General features: G+C 43.5%; 1 protein-coding gene across 4 annotated transcripts in view; it reads left to right on the top strand.

Moving 5' to 3' along the window:
* The window catches only part of ptprsa (protein tyrosine phosphatase receptor type Sa), a 255,817-nt gene that overhangs the window by 229,297 nt on the left and 4,234 nt on the right, over window positions 1–22,286 (top strand). For all 4 annotated transcript variants that reach the window (XM_055221435.1, XM_033965526.2, XM_055221436.1 and 1 more), the window contains 5 exons: window positions 1,863–2,041; window positions 3,147–3,273; window positions 3,364–3,489; window positions 14,450–14,604; window positions 21,969–22,104. In XM_055221435.1, the coding sequence (XP_055077410.1) occupies window positions 1,863–2,041; window positions 3,147–3,273; window positions 3,364–3,489; window positions 14,450–14,604; window positions 21,969–22,104 (723 nt within the window). The remainder of the gene's footprint in view (window positions 1–1,862; window positions 2,042–3,146; window positions 3,274–3,363; window positions 3,490–14,449; window positions 14,605–21,968; window positions 22,105–22,286) is intronic.

Below are 22,286 nucleotides of genomic sequence, written 5' to 3'. Positions count from 1 at the left end.
TTTTAAAACTCACTGCCGCACAACGGTGATGGGATCTCTAGCTCCATCTGTAACGTGGGTAATGCTGAGCTGGCGTTCAAACTCGAAACGGGGATTAATAACGTCCATAGCGGTACAAGGATAGTGAAAGAGGTGTGTGTGAATGAGAAGAGGGGAGCGGAGTAATTAATACTTGATGATGACAAATGGAGGTGGATGGCGGGGCAAGTGGAGGGAGGGACATTTGGCTAATGAACAAAGGAATGGCTGTATGCTAACGTGGCACTTCGCGTTCCGACAGAATGGGTCTCTACGGGGACCGCGTGGGAGGGCAGCGTCGGTCTCAGGTGGGAAAATGGAGTCGTACGGAGTTAAACCCGTGGACTGCTGGGAAATGCAGTTCGGATGGGATAGCTGAAAATCTCATCAGAAAGGCGTTTACTACAGAACAAAGAGCATCTGGGCTTCTGAGGTCTTCATAAAATTAAATGGCGTTCAGAATTTGTAACTGTTTTGAAGACTCGTAAAAGTGACAGTTGGATTGCAGGAAGTCAAAGCTATTTGGTCATGACAAGTGGTTAAACTATTTACAATTTTAGTAAGACAAATGTTCAAATGGCTTAATCGTTAGCAGTCTTTGGAAAGATGGTTGTGGTCTGGATTTTCTCTTTTATTGTTCCAAAGAAAGTACTTAGTTAGTTCCTCCAGCTGTTCAAAGACATGCACATCATTAATAAATATGTCTTGCAATCATTTGTAATATTAAATCAATAAATCTTAAACTAAACGATTCATCTGAACATGGGAAATTAGCCCCGAATGCCAAAACCCAGCAGTTTTTCCCCTAGTCCTCCATTACATTTACAATTTGTTGTTTTTTGTTTCATTTTCAAACCAAATCCATGTTGCTACAAAGCCATACTAAGTGTAATCCCATTTGACTAGTGCCCTGTAAATGGTTGCCATGTTGGATTCTACGTTGCCAGGGTTGGCACATTTACTTGCTCCCAGTTGCAATGTTCCATGGTGCAGCTTTTGAGCTTTGCCAGGCCACCTTTGTGAAACACGGATCAAAGGGAGGACACTAGCGAGGGATTGTGGGAATAGGAAAGGTGTTGTCACGGATACAGCATTTCATTCCAATTCTCCTCACACTATCGGAAATAAAATATGTAGTTTTTCAGTGGGGTTGGTTCCTAGTTTTTCCCCTCTGTAGTTCTTCAGTATACCTACATCTTCACAAATATACAACTTATTCAAGATGGAGGATTAGGTCTTCTCATTATTCCACCGAACAGTCAACATTTTTACTCTGTTCAATTGGCACTCCTGATGTATTCTATTGTGAACAGGGCTGTGCGATTCTCTACCACATTTTATGCACACATACTAAAGTGGCATTATCAAAGACACAGCTGACCCACTTTTTGACGTATTTTCTTTTGGCTTGAACCGCAGCCTTGTTAGTCTAGCTGTGTGAAATCTTCCCAATTATTAAACGCAACCTAACCAGACCTCAACAGCAGCGGAATAACTATACAAATATTTTTTTTGTATGCAAAGATATATGATAAATACCATTCCCATCGGATCAGCTTGCGCACGTTATCTTCCATTGATTCACAGATCTATTTAGCTCTATATATTCCCTATTCTCTCGCCTTTCACCGCTGTTATTGCTGCTTCTGCATTCTTCTTTGTAACATCTCTCCAGTTTTGCCCAACTCTCATCTTTTTACATTTCATTTCATCTTGCGCTATCCTCCACACCTCTCATTCCACGCCTTCTATAAAGATTTGGGATGTCTCTTTTTGCAGTGCCGCCATTTTGCTTCTCTTATTCGGAAAATTTCTCACAATCTCTCCTATCTTTCTCCCTCCAGCGTTTGGCTAACTCCAAAGCCCACACGTCGCGCTTCATCAGTGCCAACCTTCCCTGCAACAAGTTCAAGAATCGGTTGGTCAATATCATGCCCTACGAGACCACGCGCGTCTGTTTGCAGCCAATCAGAGGCTTGGAAGGCTCGGATTACATCAACGCCAGTTTCATAGATGGATACAGGTACAAAGCTGATATTGTATACATGGTGCTAGATTTATTAATGTTGGACTGAATACGTTTGTGTGTGGAATTCTGTGTCATGATACTACATAAAAGACTCTATCTTTTGGTCTGTTTGCTCTCTCAACACAAGCTTTCACAAGAAACAACAACACAAACATTCTCAGATCTGCTCCCCATTTGATTCATATGAGACACTGTAACTTTAAAATACATTTTTCGTGCATAGGGACAAATTGAAGTAGCACCAACAACACTGAACACTCCAAATTTGTACTTAACAAGATTCTAATCCTAAGCCTGATTGAAGTGTTGTTGATTTTTTACACAAATTTTCAGAATGCAAAATAATAAATCCAAAATCCCCATGTAATCTGTTGTTAGTGTCTAATATTTTTACACTTAAAATCCCTGATTACGTGATGGAAAAACTTGTAATACATTTTCTTTGTGTAAACTGCAGAAAAAGTTGATAGCTTTAAATTTAAGAGGTGTTTTGTTTTAAGTGGCACAAAAGTCCAAGACAAATTTCCTCTTGGGACAGTAAAGTTTATCTTACCTTAAAGGTCCAAGATTATGCAAAATGGACTCTTGTGACCTTTAAGTCATGTTATATTGTTGCTACCTCCTCAAAAACAGACCTGGAGTTGTGTTTTGTTTCATTCACACATGTTTGAGTAACCTTTTATTATTAGACTGTCTACATCTCCAAAGCTCAAAATGCTCTGTTCCACCTTGTGATGTCATGAAGCTGTAGTTTTTTATGTTAGCTACCTTTTACCTTTAGTTTAGTAGAGATCGGAAATTCCAGTGCTGAAATCATCCAAATAATTCTAGTGAAGTTGTGTGGAGTTTAAAAACACAGTGGAGCACTTCCTGTATAGCCACATCACAAGGTGGAACAGAGTGTTTTTTGTTGGAGAGAAGAACTAAATCTGCAGGGTTTGTGAATGAAACAAAACACAACTCCAGACCTGTTTTTGATGAGGAAACATTATAACATAGATCTGAAAACAGCGTCATATGAGCCTCTTTAAACCCTGTCACATTATGATGGTTTTAATTTCAAATGCTTATACACATTTCAATTGCTCTTTTGATTCAGGCAACAAAGGGCTTATATTGCGACACAAGGCCCTCTAGCAGAGACTACAGAAGACTTCTGGAGAATGCTCTGGGAGAACAACTCAACTATCGTCGTCATGTTGACCAAACTTAGAGAGATGGGAAGGGTAAGATACAGCTCCAATATGGCGCAAAATAACTATGGAATTTGAATTATATCAAAGTAAAAATTATGTTTTGCTTTTTCTCGTGAACAGGAAAAGTGTCACCAGTACTGGCCGGCAGAGCGCTCAGCCAGATACCAGTACTTTGTGGTAGATCCCATGGCTGAGTACAACATGCCACAGTACATCCTGAGGGAGTTCAAGGTCACAGACGCAAGGGTAAGACAGTCATTAGTACTACTCAAACCTATTAGTGAAATTACTCATTCAAATACTGTTATGTATGTAATGATAGGCCTGTCACACTGATTACTCTATCAACTGATTATTCAATATATGGAAGCTGGAACAATTTATTTTGGGCCTCAGTATTTATTGTGAGTACTTTTTCTTTGCAAAAGTGATGAGATTTGGAGTATTTTTATTCTAATACGATACGATTTGAGCTGTGGAGGGGTGAATAAGTCCCTTTTATGGCTAATTATTGGTACATTCTGCAGTTTATTTGTTGCAGCTCATGTCTTTGAATGAAACTGTCTTTTTAAAAATGGTTTACTGGGATTATTTAGCATTATTCAAATTTTAATTAGTGACATAAAGTAGTTTCAATATTATCGTTTATTGCAATATTTCTCTGCAGTGCTTCAAAATGTGTGATCATGACAGGTCTAAGTAATGACAAATGTGTGTTATTGACAAGATAAGTGATGAAAGTGTAAAGTAATAATAGTGGTATATTTGACTTTTTTTTTTTTAAAGCTACTGTTGGGTAGTCTCATGCAATTCACAGCCTTACTGGATGGTGACACATGTGCAAAAAGGTTTCAAAACCGATGAATGAAAGGTGTAATCCAAAGGGACCTAACCTCCACGCTCTTAAAGGTTCTATATTTCACAAAATGGATTCTTGTGAGCTTTAAACCGTGTTATAAGGCTGTTACCTCATCAAAAACATACCTTGAGTTGTGTTTTGTTTCATTCACACGTGTTTCAGTTTTCTTTTATTATTAGTCTGCCTATGTCTTCAAAGTGTAAAATGCTCTGTTGCACCTTGTGATGTCATGAAGCTGTAGTTTTCATGTTATCGGCTAAATTTTACCTTTAGTTCAGTAGAGATTGGCAGTTGAAGCGTTGAAATGATTAAATTGATTCTAGTGAAGGTGAATGCAGTTTAAAAACACAGTGGAGCACTTCCTGTATGACCACATGACATCACAAGGTGGAACAGAGTGTTTTCAGTTTGTGTGAATATGCAGGGTTTGTGTGTTTAACATGTGTGAATGAAACAAAACACAACTCCAGGTCTGTTTGTGATCAGGAAACAACATTGTAGCATAGATCAGAAAATAGCGTCCTATGGCCCCTTTAAAGGATGTCGTGCTGTACAATATTACAATGATTACCCTCCCAGATAGCTATTGCACTACATAAATATACGAAAGAGCTCAACAAAGTTACATCTTTCCCATCCGTGCTTTCTCCACAGACCTGTGGTTATTGAGTTTTCCGTTCGCGCAATCATGTTTGTATGTTTGAATATTTTATGAGCACCATGAAAAAATACAGAACATATGGGCGCGCTGAGAATAAGATGTAAGATACTTTTTTTCTTTTAACTCTCCATGCTAACTGCAAAACATGAATAACTATCAGATCTTAAAATGAATAATTTTAATCTGGGTTTGAGTTGTTTTGACTATGTTAGACTAAAGGGGCTGTAAACGTTATTTTTTTCCATGTATTTGAGAAAAAATTGTCTTGCAGATGTATTGCATAATCAGGAAGTGCACTGTTAGCATGCTAATTGTTGTTGGCTTTACCGTGGTGACAAAACTCTACTCTGCTCTCTGAAATTTGTGGAAAGCACTAAAAAATGAATTGCAGTGAATAATTGTATAAGTGTATGAGGTTTAAAAACACAGTGGAGCACTTCCTGTATTACCACATGACATCACAAAGTGGAACAGAGTGTCTTCAGTTGGCGAGAAGAACTCAGCCTAAATATAATATGTTTGTGTGTTAAATATGTGTGAATGAAACAAAACACAACTCCAAGTATGTTTTTGATGAGGAAACAAGATTATAACAGATCAGAAAACTGCATAAAATGGCCCCTTCAAAATAAACTAGTTAGACAGTAAAATCAGGTACAGTGTAGTCATTTTAACTCATTTTTGCAGCAGTAACTGTATATAGGAGTTAACTGGTTGCTGCTGCTGGTGTTTTGGTGAACATTGCATGCCTTTGCACAGTAATAGCAATGACTCCACGCCTCGCCTCTCACATCTACCGAGCCAGTCACGTATTTAATCACACAATTTGACACGGTAGCATAGGCCCTCAAGTTGTGTGTTAAATTTCCCCCGTCTTTCCTTTTTTCTCCAGTTAGCATGGTTTGTTTTGTTATTGTCTTGTCGTAACGGTGCGGATAGGACCAAAGGATGCAGACCAGAGCAGTTTTAACAGTGTTTATTTACAGCGGTGAAAATGCAGTCTTTAAACAGGTCACAAGAGCAGGTACAGGAACCGGGGAGCGGGAGACGGGTCAGGCGGGTGCGGTGCAGGTAGAGGCGGGCAGGACAGGACCAGGACGGGGATAGAAGCAGGTGCGGTACCAGGGCAGGCGGATCAGACGAAGACCAGAGCGGGGAGCGGGTGACAAACCAGAGACCAGGACCGGACAGGAGACGAGACGAGCAGGAGACGAGACGAGCAGGAGACGAGACGAGCAGGAGACGAGACGAGCAGGAGACAAGACGAGCTGGAAGCGATACCGGGACTGGAACGTGGCGGCAGGAGCTGGGCGAGTAGAGGCAGGAATCTGGAGGGTGCATAAATCCAAATGAGCATTTGCCGGAAAGTACCATATAACAAAGCTTAGCAAGAAACATTCACGTTTTACACGCGGACGGTCTGGCACCGAGTGTAGACTGCCAAGCCTTCTTGTAGTCAGCAGCAGGTGGTGGTGATTAGGCTGATGCACCCCAGGTGTGCACGGGAGGAGTCAGGCACTCCACCCAGCTCCAGACACACAGGTAGGGGAGGGGGAGAGAGCACGGGAGGACAGGGAAAACTGACATCATGACAGTACCCCCCCCCTAAGGTCCACCTCCTGGTGGACCCCCAGGCTTGTCAGGATGAGCGCGGTGGAAGTCTCTCACCATGTCGGGGTCCAGAATGCGTGCCCTGGGCACCCAGGATCGCTCCTCCGGACCGTAACCCTCCCAATCGACGAGGTACTGGAGGCCCCTACCACGGCGACGAACGTCAATCAGGCGGCGGACGGTGAACGCCGGGTGGCCGTCAATGACTCGGGCGGGCGGTGGGGGATCGGCCGGAGGGCACAGGTCGCTGGTCCGGACTGGTTTAACCTGGGAGACGTGAAAGGTCGGATGAATCCGGAGAGACGGGGGTAACTGGAGGCGCACCGCCGATGGATTTATGATCCTCATGATCTTAAACGGTCCCAGGAATCGGGGGGACAGCTTACGGGAGTCCGTCTTCAGCGGGACCGTCTTGGCGGAGAGCCAAACCATCTGGCCAGGTTGGTATACGGGCGCCGGGACACGGTGGCGATCGGCCGTCGCCTTAGTGCGCGCTCCAGCCCGAAGAAGGGCCGCCCTGGCCTTCTTCCAGATCCGGCGACAGCGCTGGAGATGGCGCTGAACAGACGGGACGGCGAGGTCCCTCTCCTCCGTGGGAAAGAGAGGGGGTTGATATCCCAGCGATGCCTCGAAGGGGGACATACCAGTGGCGGAACTCACGAGGGAGTTGTGAGCATACTCTATCCAGGGCAGGTGAGTACTCCAGGTCGCGGGGTTGGCGGAGGCTGTGCACCGTAGGGCCGACTCCAGGTCTTGGTTGGCCCGCTCCGTCTGCCCATTAGATTGTGGATGGAACCCGGACGTGAGGCTAACCGTGGCCCCCAAACCGTCGCAGAAAGACCGCCATACCTGAGAGGTGAATTGGGTCCCTCTGTCGGACACGATGTCCACCGGGATGCCGTGGAGTCGGAAGACATGACTGGTCAGCTGGTCGGCAGTTTCTTTGGCTGTGGGGAGCTTAGGCAGGGCAACGAAATGGGCGGCCTTGGAGAAGCGGTCCACAATGGTGAGAACCACCGTGTTCCCCTGGGAAGGGGGAAGGCCCGTCACGAAGTCCAAGGCGATGTGGGACCAAGGGCGACGAGGAACTGGGAGAGGATGCAAGAGACCAGAAGGGGGTGAGTGGGAGGCCTTGGCCCGAGCACATACCTGGCAGGCGGCGACATAAGCCCGGGTGTCTGTGTCCATCGTGGGCCACCAGAAGCGTCTCCTGAGGAGGGAGAGAGAGCGACCGGCACCAGGATGGCAGGCGAAACGGGAGGCATGGACCCACTGGAGCACCTGAGACCGGACAGAATCGGGAACAAACAGTTTACCTGGAGGGCCGTTACCTGGGTCGGGGTCGTTGGTCTGGGCCTCTCGGACGGTGTCCTCGATATCCCAATGGACCGCGGCCACCACACACGAGGAGGGAATAATTGTTTCTGCGGTGACCGGGCTATCCTCCAGGGCGAACTGGCGGGAGAGGGCATCGGGTTTGACGTTCCGAGATCCGGGGCGGTAGGTGAGGAGAAAGTTGAAGCGGCTGAAGAAGAGGGACCAACGAGCTTGACGGGGATTGAGGCGCCTGGCGGACTGGATGTACTCCAAGTTTTTATGGTCGGTCCAGACGATGAATGGTTGCTCCGCCCCTTCGAGCCAGTGGCGCCACTCCTCCAAGGCCAGCTTTACGGCAAGGAGCTCCCGATCCCCCACGTCATAATTGACCTCGGCCGAGGACAATCGCCGGGAAAAGAAGGCGCAGGGACAGAGGCGGTTGTGGGGGTCGAACCTCTGCGAAAGCACGGCCCCCACTCCCGAGTCGGAGGCGTCGACCTCCACGATGAATTGCCGTGAAGGGTCGGGCTGGTGCAGGATGGGAGCGGAGGTAAATAGTCTCTTAAGCTTCTCGAAGGCTGTCTGCGCCTCAGGAGACCAGGCAAACGGCAAAGCAGGAGAGGTGAGTTTAGTTAAGGGCGAGATAACCCTACTAAAATCCCGGATGAAACGTCTATAAAAATTGGCAAAGCCGATAAATCTCTGGAGCTGTCTCCGGCTGGTAGGAACGGGCCACTCAGTGACAGCCTGGATCTTTTCAGGGTCAGCTCTTACTTGGCCCCGCCCCACAATGAAGCCCAAAAAGCTGACCTCCTCTGCGTGAAACTCGCATTTCTCAGCTTTCACGAACAGTTTATTCTCGAGGAGGCGCTGGAGAACCTGGCGAACGTGCTGATGATGCTCCTGGGGGGACCGCGAGAAAATCAAGATGTCATCCAAGTAAACAAAGACGAATCGGTTAAGGAAATCACGGAGCACATCGTTGATGAGGGCTTGGAATACGGCAGGGGCGTTGGTGAGACCGAAGGGCATAACCAAGTATTCGAAATGTCCCAGGGGTGTCTTGAAGGCCGTCTTCCATTCGTCTCCCTCCCTGATGCGCACCAGGTGGTACGCATTCCGCAAATCCAACTTTGAGAAGATGGTCGCACCGTGGAGGGGCGTAAATGCCGAGTCCAGTAAGGGAAGCGGGTATTTATTCTTTACAGTTATATTGTTCAGACCCCGGTAATCAATGCAAGGCCGCAGGGATTTGTCCTTCTTAGCCACAAAGAAGAACCCCGCTCCCACGGGTGAAGTGGACGGGCGGATGATTCCGGCAGCCAGGGACCCACGGATATAGTCCTCCATTGACTCGCGTTCAGGTTTAGACAGGTTATATAGCCTGCTAGATGGTAGTGGGGCACCCGGCAGGAGGTCAATGGCGCAGTCATATGGACGGTGGGGCGGTAAAGAGAGGGCCTTGCTCTTGCTAAAAACCTCCCCCAGGTCGTGATATTCAGCAGGCACCGAGGACAGATTGGGGGTGTCTGGGGACGGATCAGCGACAGGAACGGACCTCCCGGCCGGAGGGAGGGCGGACCGAAGGCACTTGGCGTGGCAATCGGGACTCCAGCCCGAAACTCCGCCCCTGGCCCAATCGAAAACAGGGTTGTGGGCGCGTAGCCAGGGGTAACCAAGGACCAGAGGAGAAGCGGAGGAGGACAGGACATGAAACTGACGGTTCTCTTGGTGGTTGCCGGACAGAATCACGGTGACAGGTTCTGTGATGTGAGTGATGTGCCCCAGAAAACGTCCATTGAGCCCCTGGGCATTTAAGGGGCGTTCGAGGGGCTCCAGGTAGACCCCGAGCTGCTCCGCGACTTGGGCATCAATAAAGTCCCTCTCAGCCCCGGAGTCGATAAGGGCGGAAACGCATAAGGTCTCTGTGCGAACGCACAGGGTGGCGCTGAGCCGCAGTCTATTAGAAGAGTCCAGGATGTGTTGCTCGCCCACCAGTACTCCCAGTGCTACTGGTGGGCCCCCCCTTTTGGCCGAACTGGGCAAGTGACCACATAATGTCCGCGCTCACCGCAGTAGAGGCAAGCCCCGGCCAGACGACGCCTCCGTTGACGCTCCTCGGCCGACACAAGGGTCCTGTCGAGTTGCATGGGCTCATCCGGCGGGGGCGGGGCAGCGCGTGGCTCCGGCGGGACCGGTGACCGGCGTCTCTCTCGGCGACGAGCCCGTAGGCGGTTGTCTATACGGTGAGTGAGGGAGATGAGGGTCCGCAGGTCGGGGGGTTCGTCCCGGGAAACCAATTCATCTTTCAAAGTCTCGTTCAGGCCCCGCACAAACACAGCCCGCAGCGCGCTGTCCGTCCAGTCCAGCTCCGCCGCATGTGTCCAGAATTCAATGGAATAATCCGCTACCGTCCTGGAGCCCTGGCTGAGAGTCAATAACCGGGAGGCAGCATTGTCCTGGTAGTGCGGGTGGTCAAACACCAGCTTAAACGTGGACACAAATTCATTAAAATCCAGGCTATCCACAGACGTCTTCATTAGGCGCGCCTCTGCCCACTGGAGAGCTCTGCCCCGGAGTAATCCACATATATATCGGATCTTGGTGGCCCCCGAGCTGAAACGAGAAGGGCATTGCTGGAACATGAACTCGCACTGGAACAGGAATCCGCGACAGAGGTGAGGTTGTCCAGCATACGGCTCCGGATCCGTGCCTCTCGGCTCCGGGAGGCGTGGCGGCGCTCCGGCTGCAGCAGGCGGGGTGACGAGGAGCGCGGCCACCTGGTGGTTAAGCTGTGCCACCTGCTGGGACAATGTCTGATTTAGCTCCAATAGAGTCCGAATGGATTGTTCATGCTGACCCAGCACCGCCTCGGGGTGAGAGTGCGTGAGGCGGCGCGTCTGGTCCGGATCTGAGCCTGCTTGGTCCATAGTGGCCAGACCGTTCTGTCGTAACGGTGCGGATAGGACCAAAGGATGCAGACCAGAGCAGTTTTAACAGTGTTTATTTACAGCGGTGAAAATGCAGTCTTTAAACAGGTCACAAGAGCAGGTACAGGAACCGGGGAGCGGGAGACGGGTCAGGCGGGTGCGGTGCAGGTAGAGGCGGGCAGGACAGGACCAGGACGGGGATAGAAGCAGGTGCGGTACCAGGGCAGGCGGATCAGACGAAGACCAGAGCGGGGAGCGGGTGACAAACCAGAGACCAGGACCGGACAGGAGACGAGACGAGCAGGAGACGAGACGAGCAGGAGACGAGACGAGCAGGAGACGAGACGAGCAGGAGACAAGACGAGCTGGAAGCGATACCGGGACTGGAACGTGGCGGCAGGAGCTGGGCGAGTAGAGGCAGGAATCTGGAGGGTGCATAAATCCAAATGAGCATTTGCCGGAAAGTACCATATAACAAAGCTTAGCAAGAAACATTCACGTTTTACACGCGGACGGTCTGGCACCGAGTGTAGACTGCCAAGCCTTCTTGTAGTCAGCAGCAGGTGGTGGTGATTAGGCTGATGCACCCCAGGTGTGCACGGGAGGAGTCAGGCACTCCACCCAGCTCCAGACACACAGGTAGGGGAGGGGGAGAGAGCACGGGAGGACAGGGAAAACTGACATCATGACATGTCTTTGCATCCTCTTTTCATTTTGTAATCCCCCCACTGAGGCAGAATGTTTGTGGTGAATAGGAACACAGAATAGACAACATGCAGAGCGCCATGTAACAGGCAGAGCGAGAGGAAACAAAGAGGTTCCGTACTGTAGAGTGTAATTTATTAAAACCACATCTGTGTACGTGTCAGGGGCTGTGGTACGATGCAGCGTGGCTTTGGAGGAGAAGCAGAGATGGCAACATAACAGCTGGCAAAGACACAGCAGGTTTACATAGGCTCCAAACAGGTTGAACTGGCACACCCTCTGTGACTTTGATTTTCTCTATATTCACATTACACGTAGCACACAAATGTGGTGTATGTGGCACGACTGCCACAAAACGCTATTGCAAAGTAATACTTTTCCCTCACAGCTGCGTGCCTTCTCTGCACAAACACACCTGTAAATAAGTTAAAAGACTTTTGTCAAGACCAAAAAAATTTAGTTTTGTTTTAGTTGTTTAGTTTGTGCCTGTCAGTGGTGAAACGTAACATAGTAAAAGTAATAAAGTACTGTACTTAAGCATAAACCACTTTAAATTTTAAAGTGGATACTTTTTACTTCTATTTTATTACATTTGAGAGCAGGTATCTCTACTTTCTGCCTCAGTACATTTTTGAACTGGACTGAAAAGTAAAAAGTTTTGGGGTTTTTTTAATTGTCTGAGACCTGCTGAAAAGCCTGAGGGGTTTATTTTTAACACGTTCATAATTTGAGTAAACAAAAATAAACAAATGAAAACAGCTAGAATGAAAAGATCGATTCAGTTGTTTCTGTTGAACAAAATTCAGCACAAATCTGTATGAAAATCACTACATTTGAAGTTTCATCAAAGTCTGTGCCAAATACTTTTACTTTTTACTCTTTAAGTACATTTGTAAATGGGTACTTTAATACTTTCAGTATTTTTTCATGTGATTTTACTTTTATTTGAGGTTTTTTTTTGTTTGTTTGTTCTTCACCTGCTTGTCTCTGTGGATACAGCATAAAACCTGTTCATCAAGTTACATGTCTATGGAGAGTCACCATAAGAATGCATGTTTTTCAGAGTATTTTATCAACAAAATCATTCAATAGTTATTTTTTTCCCCTTTCAAGAAACCTTCAGATCCACTCTTTCACTCCGCCCTTCGTTTCATAACAGGTGATGAATTTAAAACCCATCACTGTACACGATGTGAAAAAGTAGGTTGGCCATCGCTGCCTGTCAGAAAAGAACAACATTGTATAAAATGTTTTTATAAGGGACTATGACTATAGACTGACTCAATATCTCACTCGAACATTGAAACGGGAACTTTTAATACAAGATCTCATGATTTTCTACATCTAAAAACTGGACACACTAGAACTGAGATGGAGAAAAAAGCTTTTGGTTCCTTTGTTTCCCAGAAATGGAATACATTTCAAGGACATACAAAACTGGATACATTGGTGACACTAATGCACTTTAATAATCTGGTGATAAACATATTTTATTATATATTATATTATATTCACACCTGCTCCTCTTTTTAATGTTTTAAATGGACTTATGTAGTTCTTCATTTTGTTTGATTTTGTTTGTTTGTGATTTTGTGTTTTCTGTATTTTACCCGAGCGCTCATGAAAAGGAGAGTCTGAGAGCTTTCACTGGGCTCTCCCTCTATAAATAAAGATTAAAAAAATCTGCAAATTCAATAATACAATCACACATAATTCAGCTGAACTAGTTAAAAATCTTTCTCCGCTACCTACACACAATTTAGCTGCAAAACAACTCCTTATTATGTTTTACTTATTTTTAAAAATCCAGCTTTAAATTCGAAAATGAAAGACTCAAAATGCCTTTATCAGAGTATCGATAATGTTTTCCTCTGAGCTGCACAAATAAATATCAATAGTGGAATAAATTGGTCCAGCTGACATTTCGCCCCATGGCCTGTCAGTATGTCAGGAGTTTGTTTTCAACTTAAATCATCCAATCTCTCCATCGCTGTGTTAGTTCGGCATTCTCCTGCTTCTTTGCCTCCACTCCTTGCACTCATCCATCAGGTAGCTCCATCGATCCAATAGTCGGATTATCCTATTCAACATGGTGTCTGGGAGAAGACGCTTGTCACGGCAGATACACTATTGATTAGCTTTAACTCATGCCGCTCACACAAACTCACAGCACTGCGAACAAATAAATACAGAGTTTGAAGGTAAAGAAAATATATAGTGCAACTTAGTGCTACTATGTATATTGATGTTATGTTTTGGTTTTAAATATAAACTTTGCAATGGAAAGCTGCAACTGGCACTGATTTCAAGGTCCTATATTACACAAAATGTGCCCTTCTGAGTTTTAAGCCATGTTAAGACGCTGTTACCTCATCAAAAACAGACCTGGAGTTGTGTTTTGTTTCTCTCACACATGTTTGAGTAACACTTTATTGTTAGTCTGTCTGTCTTCAAAGTTCAAAATGCTCTGTTTCACCTTGCGATGTCATTACGTGGACGTTTTCAAGTTGTCAGCTCCTTTTACCTTTAGTTTAATAGAGATCGGCAACTCCAGGACTGACATTATCCAAATGATTTTAGTGTATGGCGTTTAAAAACACAGTGGAGCACTTCCTGTATTACCACATGACATCAAAAGGTGGAACAGTGTTTCTGTTTAAGAGAAGAACTAAATATGCAGGATTTGTGTGTTAAACATGTGAATGAAACAAAACAAAACTCCAGGGATGTTTTTGATGAGCAGCATTATAAAAGCAGATTCTTATTTTGTGGGTGGTTCTAATTAAAGCCCCACCATGTAGCTTTTTACCCCAAAAAACAGACTAAAATAAAAGTATGATTTTTCTTTTTGGACTTTTTTATTACGAACAACAACAAAAGAAAAACATGTTCTTACCATGAGCAGGCTTGCATTTCCACAAACCTGACTCTTAATTGTTCCTTTGGCTAAAATATCTAATAATATGCCATAAAATGTATTGATCTGAATGCAAATGTTGTGAATGAAATGAGTTTAACTTTTTGTTTCTATGGATTCGTGCAGATACGTCACCTTTATGGTCACTTAAAAAAAATGTGTGTATTTATTTCTAATCTATTGCATTTCCCTCTTTCGTTGTGCAGGATGGTCAATCAAGAACAGTTAGGCAGTTCCAGTTCACTGATTGGCCAGAGCAAGGCGTCCCCAAATCTGGAGAGGGATTCATCGATTTCATTGGTCAAGTGCATAAAACCAAGGAACAGTTTGGACAAGATGGACCAATCTCTGTCCACTGCAGGTTAGTACACTGCTCACACCACACGCGCAATCTCCTCACGCGTTTCAACCATCAAAGTTTAAGATATGAACTTATGCCATTAAAAGTTAAAATGTCATGTTCATTAAAAGTAGATATTTTTTACCGCCCTGAAGACTTTATACATGAGAACAGGATGGAGTCACTCGCGGAGGAGGCTGTTGTTTTGCAGTACCCCGCTTCCCGCTGCGTAGCCCCACCAGCATAATCAGATATTCCCCTCCCATGTTTTTGCCTGTGCCGTACTCTACCTCTCAACCTCCACAGGCCAATCTGCTCCATAATTGATAAGACTTGAGATGTGGCTTGGCATTTGCAAGGAGGCGGCACATGAAATGATACAGCCATTCTTTTGGGTTTTACGATCAGGGCTCATGATGCATTTTTATCGCGTCGAGTGTAGCTTTCAAGGTAACCTTCATCATTATCTGCACAAGCTGGACCCTTGTAAGCAGTGGTATTTGTTATTGGTCACCAGTAAGACCTCATTTTTTATTTCAAAGGAACTGTTTATTTTATATTGCAGAAGCATAGCAGGATTCAGGGTTTATTTACACCTTGCATCTACAGGCATAACCCTCTTACCAGGTAATGGCAATGGCAAATATAGCACCGGTGTCCAGTTTGATCAAATAGAAACTACAAACATGTGCAAGAATCAAAAAGGCAAATAGATCTGGCTTTGGATCTAACACTGTGGTCGAGTATTTCCAAAACTGTGATAGTGATATTGATATGGAGCGGTCAGTATCTAAAACTCTTTATTTCAACTAAAGATGTACCGAAATATCAGGCTAATAGTAAGAGAAAAATCGAAATCTATCAAAAAGTTGCAGGAGTAAAGATGTTTCGCTGCTCATCCAAGCTGCTTCTTCAATTCTGGTCAGATACTGGTGGACACTGCTTTATATCTGACCAGTAATCTGACCAGAACTGAATAAGCGACTTGAATGAGCAGCAAAACGTCTTCACTCCTACAACTTTTTGTCCAGTTGACAGATTTGGATTTTTCTTTTACTATGGATCATACCTGGATGGCTGAGGGATTACACAGATATCAGGCTAATATTTGCACTTTCAGCTGTGCGCCTTCAATCTCCAGCATAGGCCGATATTTTATTCGAACTGACAATCTGCTCAAATGACATGATGATTTAAAGATTTAAAATAACTGCACGAAATGTGATTATTTTAGTCCATACAGGTTTTTAGTGATACTATGTCTAAAAATCATTGCCAATGATATAAATACCATTTTTTTGTGATCAAATTTTTATTATTATTATTATTTATTTATTTATTATTTTTAGTATTGTTCTCAACTACAGCTATACAGATTACTATAATAATAATAATAATAATAATAATAATAATATACAATAATAATAATAATAATATACAATAATAATAATAATAATAATAATATACAATAATGAAAATAATAATAATAATAATAATAATAATAATAATAATAATAATATACAATAATGAAAATAATCCCATCTAGGTTTGAATTCCTTCCATAAAGTAATTGCATTGATATAAATACCATTACACTGCTCTAATAGTGCTATCTATAGACGGTAATTGAGTTTGTAGTTATTTCAAATTATTTATTTTGGAGGAAATTATCAAAATCTGTCCTACATTTTGGCCCATATCGAGTGTAATGGCCATCGGCTGCCCTAGATTTTTTTTTTGTAAATGATGTCTGCATCGGTCGTGGAAAAACCCATATTCGTGAAACTCTAATTGCAATTCACGGCCATCCACGAGCTCTAAGGATCCCCCCAACAACCTAAAGTCTTTATTAGATCTGATAGCACATTATGTAATTTCCTCTGACATAAATTGGTTTTACTTTTCTATCCGTAGTGTTCTTTCTTGTCGAGTAGGCGCCATGACCTCACCAAACGTCACATGACTGCCCCGTGAGTTAAAAAGCCATGATGTCATCGCCTATTAAACGGCCCTATGGGGGTTGTAAGACGTGTCAAGGAAGCTCCAATAAGACTGAGTTATTCCTCGCTTCTATGAGCCCGTTATTGGAGAGGAAGAGAGCTGTCTGAAAGCCAAAGGGCCTGTTATTGCTGAAAGAATGGCGGTGTAGAAGTAATGGGTGGAAGGGACCAGGGCCCATTATGCGATTGGTTGTATTGAGCAGACAGTATGTAGAGTTAAGAAGGAGACGGTTTCTTTGATGACCGGAACAAATTATAGTGTTTGTTATCTTAAACATTTACTCTGTGCAAGCTTTCCTTGTTCTTTATAATGGTGGATTAGCGTCTTATCGTATCACCACTTCCTGCGTAATACAAGGACCCATTTGATCAAATTGCGATGCCAAGTCATCTCAATTTGATCTTAATCAGATCCATTTTTACAATGAAGACAAACCACAATGGTATAATTCAAATGCAGAAATAATTGGTGGTTTTCAGATTCCAGGATGTGATGATGTCAGACTCCCAGATGGGAGCGAGAGACAGTTTTCTCTAATTACACTGAGCTGCCATGAAATATCCACAAGGTAAATGTGCAAATCTTGAAGTTGGGTGTTTTTATTAGTGATTAGACCCATTAACTTGCCATATTATACATCTATTTATATTTATTTTACCTGCCCTCATCTGTATTAAACATCATTGACCTATAGAATACTATGATGTCATATGAAACCCAACAGTTCAAACTTGCAGGCGCCATGGGGCAAAAATAGTCTTTAATTCACCTGGTAAATGGTCACGTTTTATATAGCGCCTTTTCTACCTTCAGGGCACTCAAAACACAACCACTCACCCATTCACACACATATTCATACACCAGTTTATGCATAGAGTGGGAAAAAGTGGGTTAAGGATCTTGCCCAAGGACACAACAACAGCATTCATCTGTGGGAGCTGGAATTGCAGCACCAAACTGTGGGTCAGTGGATCTGATCGCTCAACCAATGATGTTTATATCGAGAGTGGGATTCAAACTGCCAACCTTCGGATCAGTGGTAAACCTGCCGAACACTCTACCAACTGAGCCACTGTTGCCCCGTCATAACTGATTGTGTATACGCAGTGTTTCTTGTCTGGTTATAGTAGCTATCTTAAGTTTTTAGCCCATCATATCAGCAGATTTCACCCTAGTGTTAGTGCATTGTTACTGCTACATGGATCGTCTTAAAAAAAAAAAAAATCTAGCGTTTGTCAAAGATTGTTCAAGGGTACTGCTGGAGTAATAGGAGCGAAGCAGCCGAGCCTATTAAATCAATGTTGTATTGAGCGGTGGGTAGGCACAGTTAAGGAGGTGAAGTTTCGTTTGATTTTTTTTCAAGTATCATAAGCGGATTAACACTACAGTATCACTTAAATTTGCAGCATGGATCAGGTAGTTTAGCTATTGAAGTACTTAGTATTTATAACGTCACAAAACATACTACTTAGTACATGTATTTGTAACACCACACGTTTACTGCTCTCCAAGGTCAGTTACCGCAGCTGTAATAGTAGTGAGTGAGTGAAGAGCCCAGAATCCTATTACATTATATTGAGTCTGGCAGGGTAAGTGAAGTTTCCTTTGATTTTTGGTTTATCGCTAAGAGGATTAGCAGTACAATATCATTCGAACTTGCAGACTGACTCAGGTGCGCTGCCTAATTACATTCTCACTTTTGTGGATTAACGGCAGGTGTCATTTCGTGTTTTTCCTTTATTTCTTGATAGATTTTATTTTTACCGTGTCTCTCTGTACCACTCCCTGTTGTCATCTATTTCTGTCAGGCTTTGTCAGTTGCACTAGTAGAGCTTTACCTCCTTTTCTGTTATTCTGTATCTGCCCTCCCTGCCTGTCTGTCTGTTCCCTAATCCCTCCATCCATACATACCCCGACCCTCGCTGTCGTACACTCCCGCCCACATTTTTCCTCAGCCACTATCTAATAAAGCCACATGCGTTTTGTCATTAATTGCCTGATTAGGTCCTATGAATGGGAACACCAAATCCTCTCAGTCTGCAGCGGCTCAGAGAGTATTCAGATTTGCAGTTGATGTTTGAGTGAGAGGCAGAGAAAGAGGATGGAGAGGGTCTTTAGGACTGTGTGTGAGTGACTCCCTGGAAGAGGCTTTCACATGGAGTGGAGTAATAATAGGTGAGAGGATACGGCTACAGTGGGAGCAGGAATCGGACTTCCAAGGAACCTTTGGATTAGTCAGACATATAACCACTAGTAGAAGTAGTAGCAGTATTTGTTGTAGGGGAACTTAACACTTGATACAACAAGTTGCTTGATTTTGGAGGCAAAGAATGTGAATCTGTACTAATATCTGTACTAGTAGTAGTAGTAGTGTCTGTAGTATTAGCAGTAACAATAGCATTATTTGTAGTCAGTGCTGGTAGTAGTAGTAGTAGTAGCAGTAACAATAGTAGTATCTGTAGTCAGTAGTAGTAGTAGCATGTAGTAGTAGTAGTAGTAGTAGTAGTAGTAACAATAGTAGTATCTATAGTCAGTGGTAGTAGTAGAAGTATCTGTGGTCAGTGGTAGTAGTAGTAGTATCTGTACCGAGTAGTAGTAGTAGTAGTAGTAGCATGTAGTAGTAGTAGTAGTAGCCGTAACAATAGTAGTATCTGTAGTCAGTAGTAGTGGTAGTACTTGTAGTAATTGTAGTAGTAGTAGTGTCTGTAGTCAGTAGTAGTAGTAGCATGCAGTAGTAGTAGTAGTAGTAGCAGTAACAATAGTAGTATCTATAGTCAGTGGTAGTAGTAGAAGTATCTGTGGTCAGTGGTAGTAGTAGTAGTATCTGTACCTAGTAGTAATTGTCGCATGTAGTAGTAGTAGTAGCAGCACTAATAATAGTAGTATCTATAGTCAGTGGTAGTAGTAGTAGTATCTGTGGTCAGTTGTAGTAGTAGTAGTGGTGGTAGTAGTAGTAGTAGCATGCAGTAATAGTAGTAGTCGCATGTAGTAGTTGTAGTAGTAGTAGTAGCACTGATAATGGAAGTATCTATAGTCAGTGGTAGTAGTAGTAGCAGTAGCAGTAACAGCAGTAGTAACAGTAGTAGTATCTGTAGTCAGTTGTAGTTGTAGTTGTAGTAGTGCTAGTAGTCGTAGTAGTAGTAGTAGTGTAATTGAAGTAGTAGGACGAGGTGTAGAAGAAATGTACACTTGATATTGTGATATATTGCAAAGGAGCAGGAATCAGACAGACAACCTAGTAGTGTTTGTAGTAGGGGAAGATAATACTCAATACAACAAGGTTTGACTTTGGGAGAAAAGAAAAACTGAGTAATTTGAGTTTGAGTAGTTACAAATACATGTAACTAAACTAATAAGACTAGAATGTACACTTGATATATTCTTTGGGTTGTTTAGTTATGAAATAAATCAAGTTGAGTCATATCAAATCATCATCTAAGTATTTGTGTTTGGACAGATTTAACCTGTATAAAGTACAGAGTTATTTTGACTTACACTAATAACATTTTATGATTTACATTTGAAAAGCCAGTGGATAGTTGCAACTGGGATGGTCAACTTTATTTTTCACGATCATAATTTTAGTTGCAGATCTCAAATGTTTGCTAACACCAAACAGTCAGAAAGGTGTCAGAAGCGTTAGTCCAGTATATACACTCTCTTTCAAGTGTCCATAGTCCCCACATATTCTCCACATGTGACAAAATGGCTTCAGAGGACACGAAAGAGGTCTAAATAAATCTGTTGTCACATCAATTATTGTTCCATTGGTGACGTGGAAGTCATTTCACAGCAAAGCAGCTTAGAGGGGCAGCTCTCAAAGTATTTCAGGATCTAAGTCTGCCAGGCCGTATTTCTGGAGAGCACAGCAGCAGCAGCAGTGGCGGCGGCGGCGGCGGTGGTGGTGGTGTTTGAGGGTGGGGTGGGCACATGGGAGGGGCTTAATGAGACTAAACGTTCACTTGCTTGTTTGTGCTGTTGGTTTGGTGTGTGGCTGCTCACTTGTGTCCTTGAGGGATTGTTTTCTGACTAGGGAGACAGTGGAAGAACATCAAAGTGGAAAAATACGAGCACATTTTGTAAGCATTGTAAGACAGCAGACTTAACTAGCTGGAGAACTCGGGCTGTGGAATTTCCAGCAAATCATACGTCGTTTATGAGACTTGCTTATTTAATTTGACATATGTTGTATGTTAGATGACTTTTTCTGGTGCATTCCTTCACATTTTTTCCAGATTTTTGGCCTGTCATAAAATGTGATTATAAATGTTGTTTCTTTTGGCTTTAATATTCCACAGTACGGCATAAAACTCTCTATGGAGAATGTTCCAAAGAAATGTTTTACCTGTCTATTTCTATTGAATAACTTAACCAGAAAGTTACACGATACTACTTTAAAAATTCCATACACTTGGAATAATTGATAATACTGAAAATGATATTGACAAATGATATTGACAAATTTCCATATGTGATTAGGTTTTTTTATGTCTTGATAATTCTAATCAGATGTTATTTTTGCAGTGAGAAATGTGCTGAAATGTGCCTTTTAGTGCGTTGATTAGAGTTTAATTATATATGAATGGGTTGTAAAAGTAACCACAGATATGCAGAAGTATCTAGGGATGCACTCATCAGATACTGGAAACAGATATTGGCGCAGATACTGAAAATTTTGCTGGATCGGATATCGACTTGGTTCAGCCGATCTCCTGGTTGGGCACATACATCAGTGTAATAAGAAAGTCGCTCAGAAAGTCTCAGAATGTTTGTATTTTTATTTACACATAGTGGTTCTGCTGTTACTTGAGAGATAAATAACAGCTTCATAACACATTTGGATCAGTTTAGTCTTATTTTAGTTTAGTTTAAAGGAAATAAATAGGGAGGTGTTCCGGGCATGTCCCACTGGGAGGAGGCCCCCGGGGAAGACCCAGGACATGCTGGAGGGACTGTGTCTCTTGGCTGGCCTGGGAACGCCTTGGGTCCCACCGGAGGAGCTGTAGGACGTGTTTGGGGTGAGGGAAGTCTGGGAGTCCCTGCTTAGATTGCTGCCCCCACGGCCCGGCCCCGGATAAGTGGAAGAAAATGGATGGATGGAAATAAATACTGTCTTCAATCTCTGCACTGGTATCGGTGACAATGGGCATTGGATACTTAAACATACTTGATCGAAAACAGTAGTGGAACGGAAAAAGCTGTATCGGTGCATCCCTAGAAATATCACTGTACGTTATTTTTAAATACACTGCCGGTTTCTCCTCTGCAACATTGTCTCACTACCAAAAATCTTCTTATAGACTAGACATTCAGATCTATATTGTGGTGCAAGTGTTACATCAGGGGATGTGTTACTCACGTATTGACTGTTTGTGTGTTTGCAGTGCTGGTGTGGGAAGAACCGGCGTTTTCATCACCCTCAGCATTGTGTTGGAGCGGATGAGGTACGAAGGCGTGGTCGATATCTTCCAGACAGTGAAGATGCTCCGGACGCAGAGACCAGCCATGGTGCAAACTGAGGTAAGATCACAAACACAGCACGACTCAATGCACTTTGTTAGCTAATATATTAATCATGAATCATTATCTGTTTGAAATGTCATAATAACAGTGGCTGCAGTTGATTATTATCTCATATTTGGAGTTATAAAACCATTAAAATCACACGTAAACAGCAAAGTCATATGATTTCTTACTGATTA

The sequence above is a fragment of the Periophthalmus magnuspinnatus genome, chromosome 4 (assembly GCF_009829125.3).
Source record: "Periophthalmus magnuspinnatus isolate fPerMag1 chromosome 4, fPerMag1.2.pri, whole genome shotgun sequence".
Taxonomy (NCBI): Eukaryota; Metazoa; Chordata; class Actinopteri; order Gobiiformes; family Gobiidae; genus Periophthalmus; species Periophthalmus magnuspinnatus.
Note: the sequence above shows the minus strand (reverse complement) of the source record. Positions and strands in the feature narration are given on the sequence as shown.